At 39.1% G+C, this 21,237-nt stretch overlaps 1 protein-coding gene across 4 annotated transcripts in view; it reads right to left on the bottom strand.

Annotated features, from left to right (window-relative positions):
* glcci1.S (glucocorticoid induced 1 S homeolog) overlaps nucleotides 1-18,970 on the bottom strand; it is a 40,776-nt gene extending 21,806 nt beyond the window's left edge. The window contains exons 1-3 of one of the 4 annotated variants that reach the window (XM_018269201.2): nucleotides 18,370-18,970; nucleotides 8,293-8,441; nucleotides 170-259 (exon numbers count right to left, since the gene is read on the bottom strand). In XM_018269201.2, coding sequence (XP_018124690.1) covers nucleotides 170-259; nucleotides 8,293-8,441; nucleotides 18,370-18,709 — 579 coding nt within the window. In that variant the 5' untranslated portion in view covers nucleotides 18,710-18,970. Of the gene's footprint in view, nucleotides 1-169; nucleotides 260-8,292; nucleotides 8,445-11,182; nucleotides 11,202-18,369 lie in introns of those variants that run through there. The other 3 variants (XM_018269200.2, XM_041567488.1, XM_041567487.1) reach the window with 3 other exon arrangements.
* Nucleotides 18,971-21,237: the final 2,267 nt, after the last annotated feature.

The following is a 21,237-nucleotide window of genomic DNA, read 5'->3' as shown; positions in this document are numbered from 1 at the left end:
ATCTTATTTCAGTATGATTAAGCTTATATCAGATTTTCATTTTCACAATATTTCCCCTTTGAGCAAACTTAGCAAGTAAATGTTCGGTCACAGAATGTATGTGAAGTTCATTACTACTGGATACATTTCAGTTCATATATTTTGCACTTCATCCAAGATGAACAAATACCTCTTTGAGTTGATCAGCACTGCTCCAAGAGGCCGAGCGCTGATGATTAATTTTCTTTGTTGGACCTTCTTCCCCCCAGCAGTTTGGTGTCTGAGGAAATGGAACAGATTCTAGGTTATTCCCCCAAAAATTTGGCAGCATGGACAAATTAACAATTTGGTGTAAATATTTGTTGACTGGCTATTCATAAATGGCTGTTCTTATATACAGAATCTGTGTATACTTCTGAAATATTTTATATGCATGGCTGAATTCGTTTTAGGCTCTGGAGTCATCACTCACACCACCAGAGCTAATCAGAACAGACTGGAAAAAAACACAAGGTTTTTGCTGTGCTCTGTAACTACAATAAGTCACTAGGGCTCATTTATGAACACACGTGCAATGGAATGCACAAATAAGGAAACAAAAGGAGCACTCGTTCATGATATTCACTTGCATTCTTACATGCTCCTTGGCCTTCATTAATAGCCACACACTGCTTACACCATTCAAACACAAATGCAGTACAGGTATGGGACCTGTTATCCAGAATGTTCGGGACCTGGGGTTTTCTGGATAACGGATCTTTCCATAATTTGGCTCTTCATACCTTAAGTGTACTCGAAAGTCATGTAAACATTTAATAAACCCAATAGGCTGGTTTTGCTTCCAATAAGGATTAATTATATCTTAGTTTGGATCAAGTACAAGCTACTGTTTTATTATTACACAGAAAAGGCAATCATTAAAAAAATTATTTGGCTAAAATTGAGTCTATGGGAGACAGCCTTTTCATAATTCGGAGATTTCTGGATAATGGGTTTCCGGATAATAGATTCTATACCAGTATAAAAGTCATTACGGATGGTTATTTGCATCCATACACTGGTGCATCGCCCTCAAGTTGTGGAGGATGCTAGTCTGTAGGCAACTGTCATGAGGGGTCAATGTTTGGTGTAATTGTGCTGTGCCTGGTGCAACTGTGTCCAATTTGCTAAAATTAACGCAACTGTGCACACATTTAATTGGGAAAAATTGAGCAGAAGTGCACCTGCCGTCTTTTCCAGTTTGGAACAGAAAGCAGGAAGGACTGAGCAGTGTCGAGTGCAACTGTACTGCAGTGCAAGAAGCGCATCTTGCAATTACCTTGAATGAAATTGTTTTAATGCACAACTGATAGCAGGGGCCACAAATGCACTTGCATACGTAGATGAGCCCTAATGTCTGGGAGTTCTACTATTCCCAGTACAAGTATAATATAAAGGTTTTAGTTTCCTAGGTAATCAGCTGGCCCATTAAACAGCACACATTAGCCAATGAGCAGGGCCAAGGCATTTTACAACAGAATATAATTTAGAACAGATTACAAAATACGAATAATATTACTCAAGAATAAGATAGATGGGCGTTTACACTAAGGGGCAGATTTATCAAGGGTCAAATAGTAAATTTGAATTCTAAATTCACACATTCAAACGTTAAACCCCCTATTGAAATGTAAAATCAAATGTGAGGTTTATCACACCTCAACCATGAAAACAGTCCTATTCAAATACGGTATTCGCCACCTAAAACCTGCCGAGTTCATGTACAAGTCAAGGGCAGAGGTCCGTCCCTTGAGCCATTTGGAGATGTTAATAGCCTTCCTGACATTCAAGGTTTTGATTTTGGGAGAAAAACCCAATAAGTGCGAATCGAATATGAATCAAATACGATTCGAATTTTCGGGTCGGAACCATTCGATCGAATATTTGACATTCAAACATTTTCTTTTATAACCTCCCAGTCGAATTTAAAAAATTCACATGAATTCAAAATTCGACCTTTGATAAATAGGCCTCTAAAAGTTACATTTTTTTCATCTAACTTCATCTAAAACAATATAACAAAAAGTAAGGAACAGCTTTCTGCATAATACTACACACCTATAATTCTATATATTGTCTTTCTATAACCAGGGCAGCCATCATCCCTCTACTTTCCTCTCTATAACTGCTCATAAGTTGCATTGTTTATACAAAAGTCCTGTTATCCAGAATGCACAGGACCTGGGGTTTTCCGGATAATGGATCTTTCCATAATTTGGATCTTCATACCTTAAGTCTACTAGAAAATCATTTAAACATTAAATAAACCCAATAGACTGGTTTTGCTTACAATAAGGATTAATTATATATATATATATATATATATATATATATATATATATATATATATATATATATACACAAACTATATAATTATAGTACAAGCTACTGTTTTATCATTAAAGAGAAAAAAGTAACCATTTTTAAAAATTTTGATTATTTGTTTATAATGGAGTCCACAGGAGACGGTATTTCTGTAATTCAGAGCTTTCTGTATAACGGGTTTATGGATATTGATCCCATACCTATACTAATATAGCTAGTATATATATATATATATATATATATATATATATATATATATATATATATATATATATATATATATATATATATATATATATATATATATATATATAGCTCTAGTGAAAATCTGTCATGAAACACTAAGGGACAGATTTATCAAGGGTCGAAGTTACAATTAAAATTTTCGAGTTTATTTTAGTGTAATTCAAAGAGGGAATAGTCCAAATTAGATTTTTTTAAAAAATGTGAAATTTATCATTTACCGTCTCTTTGGGAATTCGAATTAGACTATTCGCCATTTAAAACCAGCCAAAGTGGTGTTTTAGCCTATCGGGGGCCTCCTACATCTAATAATGGGTCATTTGGTGGACTTCGATCGGTCATTTTTTTTTCAAATTTGAGTTTTTGGGAGTTGATGGGAATTTCTAGAAACTTGCATAAACTCTTCACTTCATGTAAACTGCAATTCTGCATAACTTGAGCAAGGGTTTTTTTTTTTTTTTTATATAATTTTAGGCCAGAAGAAAGTTTCTAGATACTGAGAGGAAAGAATATACAAAAAATATATTTTACTGTGATGTAGACTGTGGATTTTTTTTTGTGGATTCTGCATGATTCCATCCCAAAGTGTAGAACTATTTACAGGAGAAGGAAATGCATTTTCTACTTGGGGGTGTCAAATGTTAGGCAACCACAAGCAATTCTATTGACTTACCTGGCACCCCTGGGCTGGTGCTCCTATCAGGAGAAAACTGCACCGGCCGAGGTTATTCCAGTGAGCATCAGTGAGCTATCCTCTTCCAGCTTCTTCTTTCTTCTCGTGGGTGCGCTGTACTTTATCGAAAAAGCCGAGGATAAAGCCCCAGGAAATTTAAAGAAAGAAGAATGAGGAAAGCGATAGATCCGCTGGAATAATCCCCAGGCCGGTGCAGTTTTCTGCCGATAGGAGCACCAGCCCGGAGTGTCAGGTAAGTAGACACAATCACTTGAGGGTGCCTAACTTTTGCCACCCCCAAGTAAAAACACATTTCCTTCTCCTTTAAGTGAAAAGTTTAAAATAATATGCAGTTGCTGACAGAGCAGAAGATGAATAGGAGCGTATATGAGAATGATTACAAATAGTCTCAGAATAGTAATGTTTATATCACACTAAATACTATTTTTAAGGAAAATATAAAGGTATTGTTCCACTAGTGTTTAAAATGGATTTACTAGACAAGAGCAACCACAAGTGCAAATTAGAAGCAGTCATGCAAACAAGGAAAGAATACAAGAAATATGGCTCCCTGTACAGCTAAATATATTTAAATAAAAGTTTATACCAAAAAAACAGGTTGTGCATATAGTCTCCTTATAAATGGCTTATACTTTATCAATCCTATTATCAAATAAAAATGCATTCAGACACCAAATGAAGACTCGCTGTGCCTGAAAAAGTCTTTGCACAACTCTGTATGAGGCGATACTTATAATAACTAACCTTAAAGGGGACCCGTCACCCAAAAAAAATATTCAAAATCCTATTTTATCACATTAGTTAAGCAAAATTAACTTTAATTACACTATATCATTTATTTGAATCTTGCTTCCTTCAGTCTGGGAATTCATAATTATAACAAGCAGGCAGGAGCCATTTTGTGGACACTGTTATTAAGGCAAGCCTTACATCATCTCAGAATCTTGTTTATGCACCAGATACAGTATATTAGTAAGGAAGGCATAAGGCCTTTTTTATGCATGGTCCCTAAACAGGAAAAGTGCAGGTCCCTGTCTTAAAAATGCAGGCTACAGACTATGTATATTTGCATGTTTACATTAAAATAAACATCCCGTTATGTGCAATGGCTGCTTTCTTATATCAATGGGAAATAAAGTTTAGGAAGGTCAGGTCTTCTTAACCAACAGGGAGAGTAGTTTATTTCCATGTATATTATATGCTGCAATACAGTCTTCAATGAATTATTACGTGGCCTCCTCTGACAGAGTTAAATATGAAGGATACAGTTGCAAAATATGCAGCAATACCACATGGTAAAATGTAGTGGCAGAGGTTCAGAAACCCCCAACAATTATGGCGCAAGTTTAGGAAGGTCAGGTCTTCTTTACCAACAGGGAGAGTAGTTTGTTTAAAATAGCAAACTGGTATATCTACCTCCTTGTAATTACCTCGGAACCAATAGGAACAGAGGGGGGAGGAGTTTATGATTATTAATTGAATCTTTCACTGTTGTGGTTATACACTTGAAAAAGAGCTACATAGCTCGAAACATGTCGTATGACGGTGAATAAAGGCACCGATGCAACTATAAGCGCTTATTGGTATTCTTTCCCCACTTCGTTTGCTTTATTAGAGTAGTTTTTTTCCATGTACAGTGGTGTGAAAAACTATTTGCCCCCTTCCTGATTTCTTATTCTTTTGCATGTTTGTCACACAAAATGTTTCTGATCATCAAACACATTTAACTATTAGTCAAAGATAACACAAGTAAACACAAAATGCAGTTTTTAAATGAGGGTTTTTATTATTTAGGGAGAAAAGAAATCCAAACCTGTGTGAAAAAGTAATTGCCCCCTGAACCTAATAACTGGTTGGGCCACCCTTAGCAGCAATAACTGCAATCAAGCATTTGCGATAACTTGCAACGAGTCTTTTACAGCGCTCTGGAGGAATTTTGGCCCACTCATCTTTGCAGAATTGTTGTAATTCAGCTTTATTTGAGGGTTTTCTAGCATGAACCGCCTTTTTAAGGTCATGCCACAACATCTCAATAGGATTCAGGTCAGGACTTTGACTAGGCCACTCCAAAGTCTTCATTTTGTTTTTCTTCAGCCATTCAGAGGTGGATTTGCTGGTGTGTTTTGGGTCATTGTCCTGCTGCAGCACCCAAGATCGCTTCAGCTTGAGTTGACGAACAGATGGCCGGACATTCTCCTTCAGGATTTTTTGGTAGACAGTAGAATTCATGGTTCCATCTATCACAGCAAGTCTTCCAGGTTCCGAAGCAGCAAAACAACCCCAGACCATCACACTACCACCACCATATTTTACTGTTGGTATGATGTTCTTTTTCTGAAATGCTGTGTTACTTTTACGCCAGATGTAACGGGACGCGCACCTTCCAAAAAGTTCAACTTTTGTCTCGTCGGTCCACAAGGTATTTTCCCAAAAGTCTTGGCAATCATTGAGATGTTTTTTAGCAAAATTGAGACGAGCCTTAATGTTCTTTTTGCTTAAAAGTGGTTTGCGCCTTGGAAATCTGCCATGCAGGCCGTTTTTGCCCAGTCTCTTTCTTATGGTGAAGTCGTGAACACTGACCTTAATTGAGGCAAGTGAGGCCTGCAGTTCTTTAGATGTTGTCCTGGGGTCTTTTGTGGCCTCTCGGATGAGTTGTCTCTGCGCTCTTGGGGTAATTTAGGTCGGCCGGCCACTCCTGGGAAGGTTCACCACTGTTCCATGTTTTTGCCATTTGTGGATAATGGCTCTCACTGTGGTTCGCTGGAGTCCCAAAGCTTTAGAAATGGCTTTATAACCTTTGAAATTGAACTCAGGTGTGATAAACCACAGTTAAGTTATTTTTTAACAAGAGGGGCAATCACTTTTTCACACAGGCCCATGTAGATTTGGAGGTTTTTTTCTCCCTTAATAACGTAAACCTTCATTTAAAAACTGCATTTTGTGTTCAATTATGTTATCTTTGACTAATAGTTAACGGTTTTTGATGAGCAGAAACATTTAAGTGTGACAAACATGCAAAAGAATAAGAAATCAGGAAGGGGGCAAATAGTTTTTCACACCACTGTATCTTATATGCTGCAATACAGTCTTCAATTAATTATTACGTGGCCTCCTATGACAGAGTTTAATTTGAAGGATACAGTTGCAAAATATGCAGCAATACCACATGGTAAAATGTAGTTGCAGAGGTTCAGAAACCCCCAACAATTATGGCGCAAGCAAAAGCTGAAAGATGCATTTGATAAAATTCTAATTGGGAAATACTATTTATTTTATCCGATATAACTCGGACAGGCATGTGTTTTTACAAGGTGGATCAGCCAAAGGTTGCAGGTGCACACCTGGTCTCTCGGTATCATGCACGGTGCTTGGGGCATAGGAGGGCAGCACCTCCACCATTCAGACCAAACGAAATACTCCAGAACACGTTTTTCTGCTTAAGGGTTAATACCCTTCGTCTGAGGGGTACACCCCCGAAACATTGTAACCTTGACATTAAACACAGGTATAAACCCTTAAGCAGAAAAACATGTGCTGGAGTATTTAATTTGGTTTTTACAAGGTGGAACATTTATCAACGTCTTTTTTAAAATATGCAAATGGATTAACAGCATTTAGTCAGCACTTGGAACTTCATTTTCTCCATGGCAGAGATGAATTCTAACACCCTGCTGATTCGGAAAGAACAATCATTCCATTAACTGTAGCATAATGCTCTGCTATGGGCAACTTATTATTATCCATATGTACTTATATAAACTCCTGCAAGATCAAGAATGGAATAAAGATATGCAAGAATTACAATTTTTGCAAGAAGCCATATCTATGTTGCTTCCCTGTATATATATATATAATCACACATTGGATCAAAATGTTGTTGGCACAATAGACAACTGATCCTATTGTGTGCTGTACTTGAGTAATTTTATGGGAATTTTTTTTGCTCCTCCATGTATTAATTATATATAAAGCTGTCCTGTAGAAAGGTATTTCATTGTAGTGAGAATGTAGTGAGGTCTCTCTGAGCAGGACACAGCAGGAAGGTTATTTTTCTGTTTAAGGAACTTCTTGAGGGGCTGTGGGTGCTGCCTTTCCAGAGTTGCAGTCAGAAACAGTTTTGGGTATCTGGAGTTGGAATGGCAAAAATGAACAGACTCCGGCTCCTAATAACTTTAAATATAAGCACTGAAAATAATCAAATCAGATGTGTGTTTGCTTCAAGACTACTATTAATATAATATAAACAATATACAGGTATGGGACCTGTTATCCAGAATGCTTGGGACCTGGGCTTTTCCGGATAACGGATCTTTCCGTAATTTGGGTCTCCATGCCTTAAGTCTACTAGAAATTCATTTAAACATTAAATAAACCCAAATAGGCTGGTTTTGCTTCCAATAAGGATTAATTCTATCTTAGTTGGGATCAAGTACAAGCTACTGTTTTATTATTACAGAGAAAAAGGAAATCATTTTTAAAAATGTGGATTATTTGGATAAAATGGAGTCTATGGGAGACAGCCATTCCGTAATTCGGAGCTTTCTGGATATGGGGTTTCCGGATAAGGGATCCTATACCTGTATATATTTATAAATATAAATAAAGCTGGCCATAGATGCAAAGATACCATCGTATGAAATGTAATTGTGACGAGCTGGGGTGGATCAGGGATATGGTTGTGCATTCATGTAACGGTTTTGTTTTTTTCCAATGGTGTCACATTTTAACTGTTGCCAGGGCCCACCACCCATGGGGCCTAGGTAACAGTTACAGTAAATTAATAATTGTGCCCCCTAATTACTTAGGAATATGGTAACACATCAACAATTTTTAGTACAGCTGTGTGCCTTTCTGAAAACTGGGCTCATCTATCAACATAGCCCTGTGTGCTAAATGTTAACAATAGCTCTGGTTACTGAACAAATAGCAATAGAGAAAAATAAAGGGGATTAATCAATGATCGCAATCAGATACCAAGGGTATTAAAACCATGATGGCTTCCAGAGCATTACCTGCGTGGATTTATCATTCATACATGAAGAGTAGTGCACATGAAGATCTCTGGGCCATTGTCCTGTAAGGTATTGTCCAGTTATGGTATCCAAGGAAGAAGTTCTCCTTATTGTATTCGATGCTCTTAAGTGCAGTGAATTTGACCTCTCTGCTGCAGGACAATAAGTAAAAGGAAATGAATAAGCATAAAATCAAAGCTCATCATACATACAATACAGGGAAAAAACATCATACTTTACAGCAGGAGTTTGGAATGATTCACACTGGCAAAACATCGTTACAAAGAAATGTTAAGCCCAGAATTTATTCCATCGCAGTTACTCCTATTGGAGCGTGGTGAAAGATTCTGGATCTACTTATGTAAGCCACTTCGTTTCTCAGCAACAGTGAAAGTTCTATGGTGCTGGGTCAAGAGCACTAACTAACCAGTTCTGGTGGAAAGTGGTTGAAAGACTGGCACTTTGTAGTGCTGAGCTCTAGAGATTAACTGCCACTTGGGTACCATCTGGAAGTTTGTTTTATTCTCTCAATTAATGAGTTTTCTCAGGTTCTCTCTCACATTCATAACATACAGTAAAACATAAATAGGCCTGATGAAATTTCCCATATTGTATTGTGGTGATGTAACAGGCATCTTAGCCTATAAGCCCAAATGGGGAGGGGAATGATGTGAATATTGTACAAACTAAAGGCTAGATTTATTAAGGGTCGAATGTAAAATTAAAATGTTGACATTTTTTTATGGTCAAAACTGTCAAATTCGACTAGGAAATTATCCAAACTTGATTTAGCGTTTTTTAAAAAAATTCAAATTAGATTTTTGAGATTTATCATACTCTGGCCCTTTAAGAATTCGAATTCGACTATTCGCCACCTATTACCGCCAAATTCCTGTAAAAGTCAATGGAAGAGGTCCAGTGACCAATTTAGAGATGTTTGTAGCCTTCCTACCATTTTTTCGGAGAAATCGAGTTTAATCAAATTTGAATCTAATTCAATTTGAATTTTCGGGTTGTTTAAATTCATCCGAGTTTTTAAAATTCTAGTTTGTTACTAGATTTCCCCAAGACGAATTTCGAATCTATTATCCAGAAAGCTTCAGACCTGATAAAAATTATTTTTGTCATGTGAAGAACCATGTCTAGAGGATACATAAATACATACATAAAAAAACACACCAACAATTATAACAAATTGTTTTTACTACACTTAGCTAATATGTGTTAACGTACATTTGCTGTATGCAACATATTATAAAGGCAAAGATAAATCATTTAAATACTTTGGCTGCCCTGGTAAAGAGCTTTTATGGACTATGGATGATCTATAAGAAGCCATAAGTTGAACTAAGGGCCTTTACACGGGCAATTTGTTTTTGTGTGTGGGGTTTAGGTTTGGCCAAACATAAGCACATAAGCAATGGATTCCATTTTATTCTGCAATACCCACGAGCAATGTTCCCTCTAAGCTGTGTGTACCTGCACACGCACACAAATTAATGCCAGCGCATACAACAAATTGTGGTGCACACAAAGAAATTAGCACTTATTCTGACCTGCGCACACAGTTTGTAAAAATGCACACACAAAAGAATTTTTTTGCACACACAACTGAGAAATAATTAGAGGGATCATTGCCCACCAGCGTTCACATGGCATTTTGATGTTCGCATGAAACAGTGTATCCCCATTGGTGACACAGTGGCCAAAAAATGTCAAAGGAGTTAAATGAAGCAGTTCAAGCTCAAAATATCCAAAATAACAGCTACATTTGAAGTCTCTGTGGGTGCAAAATTTATGCCCAAATATGTTTTTTTCTAAAACAAGACTATACTGTGGTAAGAAACTCTGAACTCCAGTATATAAAGGTAAGTTGATTATGTGAAAAAACAATATCTGCATCCAAGGTTCAGCTAAGCAAAGACTGCCCTATGCCAGGAATTGTCAGACAGTGGTCTTCAGCTTCTAAATCCCTTATTGAACAACAAACAAGCATACATACACCTCTAGCAAGGAACAGCCAGTACTGAAATCTTACTGTTGATGACTGAACGAATGTATTCTTTACAGATCACATATAAATTGGCATCTTCAGTTAAAGCACTTACAGTTGAAAGCAAAAGTCAAATTACATATTTCACTAACTATACAATTCATAAACTAATGTTATAAGTGAAAAATAATGAACAGCTACTGCAAGAAATCAGTGTGTTAAAAACATAGTGAACACTAAATTATATATCCTGATTTCAAGTAAAGGTGGCCATACACGGGCCGATAAAAGCTGCCGACAGACCGAGTCGGCAGCTTATTGGCCCGTGTATGGGGGCCCCCGACGGGCTTCCCCGATCGAGATCTGGCCGAAAGTCGGCCAGATCTCGATCGGATGGGGTTAAAAATCCTGTCGGATCGCGGCCGCCTCTGTTCGTTGATGCGGTCCCGCGATCCGACCGCCCGTTTGCGAACGTGAAGGATCCGATCGTTGGGCCCTAGGGCCCACGATCGGATCAGCCCGATATTGCCCACCTCAAGGTGGGCATATCGGAGGGAGATCCGCTCGTTTGGCGACATCGCCAAACGAGCGGATCTATCTGTGTATGGCCACCTTAAGTTTTTTTGGTCCCACCAATTTATAATACATTTCAATTGGGTGCTTTCCCCAGATTTTACACCAAAAAAACTTGTCTTGATATCCCCAAAAATACCTGTTTGCCATCTGTGAATTGTATAGCTTGTGTCTTGCATATGCTCCCTATAGTGTAACATTAAAGGGGTTGTTCACCTTCAATGTACAAATCTTATGAAACCACTAAAAATGTTCTCAATGTGTTAGAAAAACCATTTTCCATACGAAAAATAAAAATGCCATTGTAAAAGCTAATTTTTATACCTATTAACTCAGTCCTTCTCCTGTCTCTCTGACCAGTTTTCTGAAGTGATGGGAGTGGCCTATTTTGAACCTGACACACCAAGAACTTCCTATATGATGACATCATCATGCCCAGGCTTTGCCCTTACTTGTTTCCTATTGGATGTTAATACTGCCCTCCTCCTAGTAATTTATTGGGTGCTTGTAAACTGTAACCAGTCACATAATTTGAATGGTCATTGGTTGATTACTCAATTGTAATGGCAGAGGTTAACAGACGCAGCATATAAACAAACCTGCCTTGCAACAAACAATCACACAGCCATGCAGACAAATACTGCAGAAAAGGAAGGAGCAAGCAACATTGTTTGGCAAACCTTTGGCATTAGGCATAATGTCAGTTATTTACAAAATTGCAACAAAACCAGCACTGACTTGCTTAGAATCGTATGTAACTTACACATCTAGCAGGGACAGTAGGGCTGCCACCTCACCCTTTTAAAACCAAACACATATGAAATCCACAGGCTGCATGGCTAATTATCAACTCATTTACTGTAGATGCTGCAGACTGAACTGATTTCTGTGCAGCCATGTATCATGCATCTAAATGAATTGCTAATTAGCCATGCAGGCTGTGGATTTCATATGTGTTTGGTTTTAAAAGGGTGAGGTGGCAGCCAGTGACAGGCAGAGCAGTGATGAGGGCAGGTACGTTTTTTGAACATTTTGTGCGCTCTCCCGGGGGTGGGGGGGTAGGTAATTTACCTAGGAAAACGATACCTTTTTTAAGTGGAACAAGATTTAGAGCTCTAAATACCAAAAAATGAAAAAGTTATATTTTTCATGATATAGGGATCTATACCAGAAAAATATTTTACCTTTTTTATGAGGTAAATACACAAAATAATACATGGACCCCCCCCCCCAAAAAAATAATATATTTCTGGAAAGTACAAGTGTCATCTCCCATAGTAGCCCTTATAATCCAATAATTCAAATTTTTAAAAATGATTTCTTTTTCCTGTGTAATAATAAAACAGTAACTTGTACTTGATCCCAACTAAGATATAATTAATCCTTATTGGAAGCAAAACCAGCCTATTGGCTTTATTTAGTGTTTACACCATTTTCTAGTACTAAGATCCAAATTACAGAAAGATCTGCTATCCAGAAGACCCCAGGTCGCAAGCATTCTGTATAACAGATGCCATACCTGTACCTTGTACTTGATCCCAACTAAGATATAATTAATCCTTATTGGAAGCAAAACCAGCCTATTGGGTTTATTTAATGTTTACATGATTTTCTAGTAGACTTAAGGTATGAAGATCCAAATTATGGAAAGATCCATTATCCAGAAAACTCCTGGTCCCAAGCACCTTGATCCCCCCATCTGCACAGTTGAAGTCTCTGCAGTACGCAGCCCACACTCCCCCTCCCTCTCACAAACTTGTAACAGTTTCTCTTCAGTACCTGAATGCTGCTCAAATTCCCCAGCACAGCCCAGCACAGGAAGCAGTGGCAGATTGACAGCAGACATAGCCAATAGGAGTTAAGTTAGCTGCCAGTACAATGTGTGATGTCATATAAGGAAGAGGAAGTGAACACTGTAGTGTTTTTGGGGGTCAGTGACCCCCTCCCAGCACAGGGTCTGTGTGGAACTGAAGGATTAGTACAGGGACACTTCTGAGGTGAATATCTCTTGAACTGTACTTTTTCTGTTAACTATTTCTATGGGAAAGTTTGTTCTATTCATGTGAACTGTTAGATTTGTCAATTTGTTACAAAGGTGAACAACCCCTTTAATGCTGCAATGCTTAACCCTTAAAGTAAATATTAAAGTAAACATTGTATTTCAGAGTAAAAGAGACCCCCTGTGCTTATATCATTTCAGCACTTGAAGAATAAGTTGTTTTAAAACATTTCCCTAATATTATATTTGCCCAGATTTTACATTATTTTTCCTGTTCCCCTAAAAAGGGTAAAATGGGGGTTCTATTGTAGTTGCACATTTTAATACAAGGTTACATTTCATTTCACATTCTTTGAAACATAAGAAACAAAGAAAATAGTAAATGTAGTAAATAGTGCCAAAGTCTGAACCCCCCAGTAGGTTAGTATTTAGTAACATGAAAATGAAAAAATATCATACTTAAATAAGAAACTTTCTAAATACAATCAATTAAAACTTGGTACCGTATCTGAAATAATCAAGTTTATATTCACTATTCCTCTCTAAGCATCTGTTTCTCTTCATTCTGTCTTCATTAAGGAGTTGGGTGTCAGATAATCATTGACAGTTAGATCCAATATAACTTATAGGGGGCTCATTTTGCCTAGAAGACGTACAGGTATGGGACCTATTATCCAGAGTGCTGGGGACCTGGGTCTTTCCATAATTTGGATAATAGAAAATCACATAAACATTAAATAAACCCAATAGGCTGGTTTCGCTTCCAATAAGGCTTAACTATATCTTAGTTTGGATCAAGTACAAGCTACTTTTTTATCATTATAAAGAAAAAGGAAAATTTGGATTATTTGATTATAAGGGAGTCTATAGGAGACGGCCTTTCCTAATTCGAAACTTTCTGGCTCATGGATTTCTGGATAACATATCCCATATCTGTATTAGAGCTCACTCGATTAAAATCACCACACATCATGTCTCTCTACATGCAGAATTTGAGCAAAAGGCAGTTATTTTGTTAGATTTTGTTTGTACTGGAATAAGTTATTTAAGTGAGCTCTAATACATCTTGCTAGGAAAGGATGCCCTCTATAATATTGGATTTAACGGTCAACAAAATCTGAAACCCAACTGCTGTATGAAAAAAGAAGGGATAAACAGATGCTGAGAGAGGAATAGTGAAGATAAATTGATTATTTCAGAAACAGTACAGAATTTTTAATCAATTGTATTGAGAAAGTTTCTTATTTCAGTATGAGGAAGCTTATATTAAATTCCCCTATTCTGCAAGGGATACAATGATAGGATAGAGTTTAAAACTTTGGGTGACAATTCAAAACAAGTTCTCTGTAAAAGCAATTTAAAAAGCAGAAGACATGGGCTATAGCTGAGACAGTAGTTTTAATGCTATGGTGCATCCATTCACAGTGGTTACAACCTCAAACAGTAAACATCAACACTACCATAGTAACGCCAGAGCAGGAACAGAGAGGAAGCACTGGTGCATTCACATACAACTTCAGCACACAAATCATACAAGGGACTATGTAATGAAAGTTTGCACCGGATCTAGCAATCCATAGAAACCAATCAGGACACTGCAATTACCCATCAACCGTGTCAAAGAGAACAAACGAGTCGGTTGCTACGGCTCATGGCGCAAGTGTTGTCCTTAGAATAACTCTGCATTGAGGTTTTATTTCAGCAGGTTTGTTTGTTGCTTGGGGAAGTGGTGGTTGTGAAAGGTTAGTGCTCTGGATCCTCGTCAAATTAAGCAATTTACGATAAACACAAAGAAACCATTTATAGCTGAAGGGGTGTGCAAAGGCTACTCATTTACGCAACCTCAACTACACTCAATTTGTAAGCAGAACTTGATAAATACTAACAAATATAAAATACAGTCTGCATTTTTTGGAGGGCAGTGGGTTTGTGTACGTGAATGGCGCATTAGGTCAATGGCTCCCACTAGGGATGGGCGAATTTTTTCACCTTGTTTCGCCGCAGAAATGACGCCCATAGACTTGTATGGCGTCATGCGTCAAAAAAAAAAAAGACGCGCGTCAAAATGTTTTTGACGCCCGTCAAAATGTTTTTGACGCCCATAGACTTTAATGGGTGTCGGAGACATTTCACCGGCGGCAAATTTTTGGCGAAACGAAATGGGTCAAATTCGCCCATCCCTAGTTCCCACTTTATGAACAGTGACTGGGGGGCAGTAAGCTGAAGAACAGTTAGGGGGCTATGTAATAAATGGCCCTAAGTTTGCCCATGGGCAGTAACCCATAGCAACCAATCAGCAGGTAGTATTTACTGGTCACCTGTTTAAAAGCAACAATCTTATTGGTTGCTATGGGTTACTGCTCCAGGGCACACTTAGCGCCTTTTATTACATTTGGGGGTTTAAGTTAAATTTGGGGAGAAACATTTTCTAGTTAGGTACTCTTGAAAGCCCCAAATAAAGGGGGGGGTAAATCGAGGGGCAGATTTATCAAGGGTCTAATTTCGAAAGTAATTGGAGTTTTTTTTAACTCACATAACTTCGGAATTCTTCTAAAAAAAGACCAACCGAAATGTATTAAAAAATGTTACGTTTTTTTCTGCAGGTGAATAGGCCATATTCGTTCAAATTCGAATCGAAGTAACATCGTATTAGATCTAATCCGATTCGAAGTTTTTTTTTAAAAAAAAAAAAAACCTTTTCAAAGTCCACCAATAGACTCCAAATACGTTCTATCTAGGAGGTCCCCCAAAGGGTAAAACAGCAATTCGGCAAAGTCAAATTTTTAAAGAGTCAGTACATGATAAATTTTGATATTCAAATTTTTTTCACATTCGAATCGAATTTGGACTATTCCCTAGTCGAAGTACACAAAAAATAACTCAAAATTTAATTTTTTTTTTTTACTTTGAATTTTCACTTCCACCCTTTTTAAATCTGCCCCTTAGTATGATGTAAACTGCGACATTCTGAGACAATGAGACAATTTGCAATTTCATTTTTTATTATTTTTGGTTTTTGAGTTATTTAGCTTTTTATTCAGCAGATCTCTAGTTTGCAATTTCAGCAATCTGGTTGTTAGGGTCCAAATTACCCTAGCAACCACGCACTGATTTCAATAAGAGACGAATATAAATAGCAGAGGACCTTGATAAACAAAGATGAGTAATAAAAAATAGCAATAGCAACATATGTGTAGCTTTACAGAGCATTTGTTTTTTAGATGGGGGTCAGTGAAATGTAAGCAACTATTCTACCATTATTTGCATATATAAATGTAAAGACTAATCGAAAAAGCACTTTCCATTATTCTCGATCTCGAACACAGGAGATTTTCACATCAGACATGGAATAGGTTATAGTCTGAGCATGAAGTGATTTCCATGGCGTATAAACCATAACGGGCGATTTGCGGGTTGGGCACATCAGGAGATTCCCGACCAAAAAACTGGTAAAAAAAAAACCCAATCTATTTATCCAGCCATTTCTTGTTCTTGATCCCTTCCCTTTGGAAACCCGTTATCCAGAAAGCTCCGAATTGCAGAAAGGCCAACTTCCATACACTTAATTTTATCCAACTAATCCAAAATTATTTTCTTTTTCTCTGTAATATTAGAACAGTACCTTGTACTTGATCCCAACTAAGATATAATTAATCCTTATTGGAAGCAAAACCAGCCTATTGGGTTTATTTCATGTTTACATGATTTTCTAGTAAACTTAAGGTATGAAAATCCAAATTACGGAAAAATATGTTATCCGGAAAACCCCATGCCCTGGGCATTCTGGATAACAGGTCCCATACCTGTACTGATATAAGGCTTGTACCTGTATCCAGCCACATTAGATGTGTGCATTGATGCTCCACAGCAAGTTGTACGTCTGGTTCTTGTCCTGCCGTTTATGCAGGTGCAGTATATAGTGAATAAAGTACCCCCTCTTGTAAAATATAAGGATATTATAAGTTACCGAGGAGTTTCATGACCATATAAAAACACGAGGCCGAAGGCCGAGTGTTTTTATACAGGTCATGGAACTCCAAGGTAACTTATAATATCCTCATATTTTACAATTGGGGGTACTTTATTTATTATAATACACAAATTTTAGTGAGTCATGTGACAGAAATTACATCACTACTCACCGTTTATAACTGATGACATCACTACTCACCGATTATAAGGATATAATTTACAAGATATTAATTGGCTTTTGTGTATTATATAGTGAATAAAGTAGGGATGCACCGAATCCAGGATTCGGTTCGGGATTTGGCCTTTTTCAGCAGGATTTGGATTTGGTTCGGTATTCGGCCAAATCCAAAAGAGTGGATTCAGTGCATCCCTAGAATAAAGTAAAATATAAGGATATTATAAGTTACCGAGGAGTTCCATGACCATATAAAAGTACGAGGCTGAGTGCTTTTATACAGGTCATGGAACTCCGAGGTGACTTGTAATATCCTCATATTTTGCAACTGGGGAGGACTTTATTTATGAGAATACACAAGTTTTAGTGAGTCGTGTGATAAAAATGACATCACTACCCACCGCTTGTAACGGATGACATCACTACTCACCGTTTATAAGGATATAATACACAAAAGTATGAATATCTTATAAATTATATCCTTATAAACGGTGAATTTGGATGTCATTTCTGTCACATGACTCACTGAAATTTGTGTATTATAATAAATAAAGTACCCCCAGTTGCAAAATATGAGGATATTAGAAGTTACCTCGGAGTTCCATGACCTGTATAAAAACACTTGGCCTTCGGCCTGGTACTTTTACATGGTCATGAAACTCCTCGATAACTTATAATATCCTTATATTTTACAAGAGGGGGTACTTTATTCACTATATAATTTACAGGATATTCATGGCTCTTGTGTATTATAGAAGCATACGCTATATGCCCATAATTATACTGTATCTAATCGGGATGCGCCGAATCCTCTATTTTGGATTCGCCGAAACCCTGAATCCTTCGCGAAAGATTCGGCCAAATACCGAACCGAATTTGCATATGCAAATTAGAGGTGGGAAGGGGGAAAAATGTTACTTCCTTGTTTTGTGACAAAAAGTCAAACTATTTACCTTGTCGCTAAATTGCATATGCAAATTAGGATTCGGTTCGGCCAGGCAGAAGGATTCGGCCGAATATGAATCCTGCTGAAAAAGGCTGAATCCCGAACCGTATCCTGGATTTGGTGCATCCCTAGTATACAGTATGATAATGCACATACACCCCCCCCCCCCCCACGAAATGGTATGTGCTGTAGCATTACTATAGACACAACTCTATATTTTACAGGGTGGATGGGGGGGTGAAATCTCCAATAGTGTAATATCATAGTGTAATATCACTGGAGCTGTTGCAGAACTATAAGTCCCGGCAAGTAGAGTTACAGCAGTCAGGGAATAAGTAGGAAGTTCACCCCTCCTGCTACTGTAGTTGTGGAACAGCTGGAAGACGCACGTTGTTCCGCGCTACGTTTACGTCTCTCACCTTTGCCTCCCGGGGACCCTGCGCTCCTTCTGTCCGGGGACGTGCTTCTCCTCCTGTGGACTCGGGCTCCGGCCGCTTCACCGCTCGAGGTGTGATGCTGGGGAAGGAGAGGGGGTGGCGGGGTGCCGTTTGAGGGACTAGGGGGTGCAGGCTCCGTGTTACTTCCAACTGAGGCGGAAGGGGAGCGGCTGGGGCTGTGCAAGAGCTGAAAGGGCACGGTAGCGCGGATGGGCTGAAGGAGGCGGCTGCCAGATCCACCTGCCCCTGCTGGGGGGCCATTAGTAGGGGAACTGGAAGTGCGTTTCACTCTGGGGTGATTGGAGGACATGTCCGTGCACATACAGGGATTAACCTCCCCCCCAAAATCGGGAAGAGGTTTATGCTTCCCACGGTGTAGCGATAAGGAGCCCCGTTCCCATGCGCCCTGTCACTCTACAGCCGGTGACGCAGCTCCTCCTCCGCTGCCCCCAGAATGGCCGGTGACTGTCACAGAGCGGTGAGAAGGAAGGGGGCAGTCTTGCGCAGCTGCAAGAGTGGGCGCGTCGGAGCCAATCAAAGTCGACAGGAGATGCGCGACGTAAAGGTCCTCGGCCAATGAAAGGCAAAGAAGCGCGGGCCTCGCAGCCTATGGGGCGGGGCGTGTGTACACACCGAATGACGTTTACAGAATGAGCTGGAGATGGGATGTGTGAGTGAGATGCTCACGTGTGAGGAGGACCAATGCGGGGAAGTACAGCCTGATGCACATGGCTCTCCTCCAGCTCCATCCACAATCCTCTCACTGAGCACCACTTTCACTTTCTCACGTGCGGCCGTGCCTGAAAGCTCTTCATTCGGCTACAGTCGTTATGTGTGTGTATATGTAGGGCTTTGCCTTGCCTCAGATACTTTGTCATTGAATATTTTCTCTCTACACAAATACACATAAGTACTAGTATGTGTTACTTCTTTAGGCGGAGAGCCCAGAACAGCCACAGCTTCAGATAAGATACTTGTGTACCAATTTTAAGATAAGCAAATAAGTAATTGTCACAATATAACATAACAGGTCTCTCTGGAGAAGTTAGACTCGACTTAAAGGGATACTGTCATGGGAATACTTGGGGTTTTTTTTAATGTCATGTGACTTTTGCCTGCACTTTAGGATGGAACTACTTTCTGGCAGGCTATTATTTCTCCTTTAATGTAACTGAATCAGTATCAATGGGACGTGGCTTTTACTATTTAGTGCTGTTCTTAGATCTACCAGGCGGCTGTTATCTTGTGTTAGGGAGCTGATATCTGGTTACCTTTCTGTTAATCTTTTGTTAGGCTGTTGGGGGGAGGGGGATGATATCATTCCAACTTGCTGTAAAGAGTGACTGAAGTTTATCAGAGCACAAGTCACATGACTGGGGGCAGCTGGGAAACTGACAATATGTCTAGCCCCATGTCAGATTTCAAAATTGAATATAAAAAAATCTGTTTGCTCTTTTGAAAAATGGATTTCAGTGCAAAATGCTGCTGGAGTAGCACTATTAACTGTTGCGTTTTGAAAAAAAAACATGTTTTCCCATGACAGTATCCCTTTAAAGGAGAATTCGACCCTTTAATAAAAAAAACCTGTTACCCGCTCACATAGACCCCCCCTCCCTCCTGGTTACCCCCCGGGGGAAATGTCCCATACTTTATACTTACCCCTCGGCGCAGATTCAGGCATCGGAGTTCCACGCAGCCATCGTCCAGTTCCTCGTGTCTTTTTACAGCATATCAGCAATTTTTGTGCGTTTCGGCGAATGCACAGTTGTCGCAAATTGCTCCAACTGCACATGTGACGCCATGCCGCTCTCCCACTCTGCTTACCCAAGACCCGGAAGGTGGCTGCGTGGTACTCTGATGTGTGAATCTGCGCCGAGGAGTAAGTATAAAGTATGGGGCATTTACCCGGGGGGGCAGTTAGCCTGGAGGAAGGGGGTCTACATTGGGTGGGGGGGTACAGGCTTTTTTATTAAAGGGTTGAATTCTCCTTTAAAGGGCAATTCACCTTCATTAGCAAAACTGTAATAACTGAACAAAAAAAAAAAACAGAAATATGTTCAAACTTTCATAACCTGCCAAATTTTGTAAAATGAACATGGTAATTAGGGTGGCCACAAAAACAGGTGTGGTCAAAAAAAAAAATTGCTGCATTGCGCGCAGCAACTTAATTCAAAGAAACAGTAACATTGATTTAGAAGTCATGCACATAAGAACATAGAGTGTGTGTGTGTGTAGAGGGGCGTTTCATTCTCTCAATAATGACACAACCCCCCAGCTGCAACCTGCACTCAAAGCTATCAGGCCCTTCCTCAGGAGTTTTAGTTGGAGAAACCCTGTATTATGGGTCTAAAAAAATGTAATAACACCGATAGCTTTGCATCCCTCCTACCAAACATTTTTGGCCCACTCTTCAATGTCATGTTACTGCAGCGGCCCGCAATCACCCTCTCACTTTTACTCACCTGATACTTGTATGGCAGGGGTGTATACAGGAGGCAGGCCAATACAGGGTCGGACATGAGTGTGAAAGGCCCACAGGGCTGCTACCCCAGGGGCCTCCACACCTCCTTTGGGGCCACGAGGTGAACACCTGCTCACCCACTGCCAGCCCTTCCCCCCCTTGTGCACCTTATACTGAAGCATTTTTAATACTTCCCCCCCCCCTTCTGCAGGGTCTGCTTATTGGAAGTCAAGCCACTGTGTGTAATTCATCTTCTGGAGGCAGTAACATCAAATCAATTAAAACAAATTCTCTTATACATGGGTTTGTTACTAATAGGGAATCAGGCATGTTACTAATAGGGAATCAGGGTATTTGTGGATTCGGTACATCCCTGGTTACTAATGATG

The sequence above is a fragment of the Xenopus laevis genome, chromosome 6S, assembly GCF_017654675.1.
Source record: "Xenopus laevis strain J_2021 chromosome 6S, Xenopus_laevis_v10.1, whole genome shotgun sequence".
NCBI classification, from domain to species: domain Eukaryota; kingdom Metazoa; phylum Chordata; class Amphibia; order Anura; family Pipidae; genus Xenopus; species Xenopus laevis.
The sequence above is the reverse complement of the archived record's forward strand: the minus strand, read 5'-3'. Positions and strand labels throughout refer to the sequence as shown.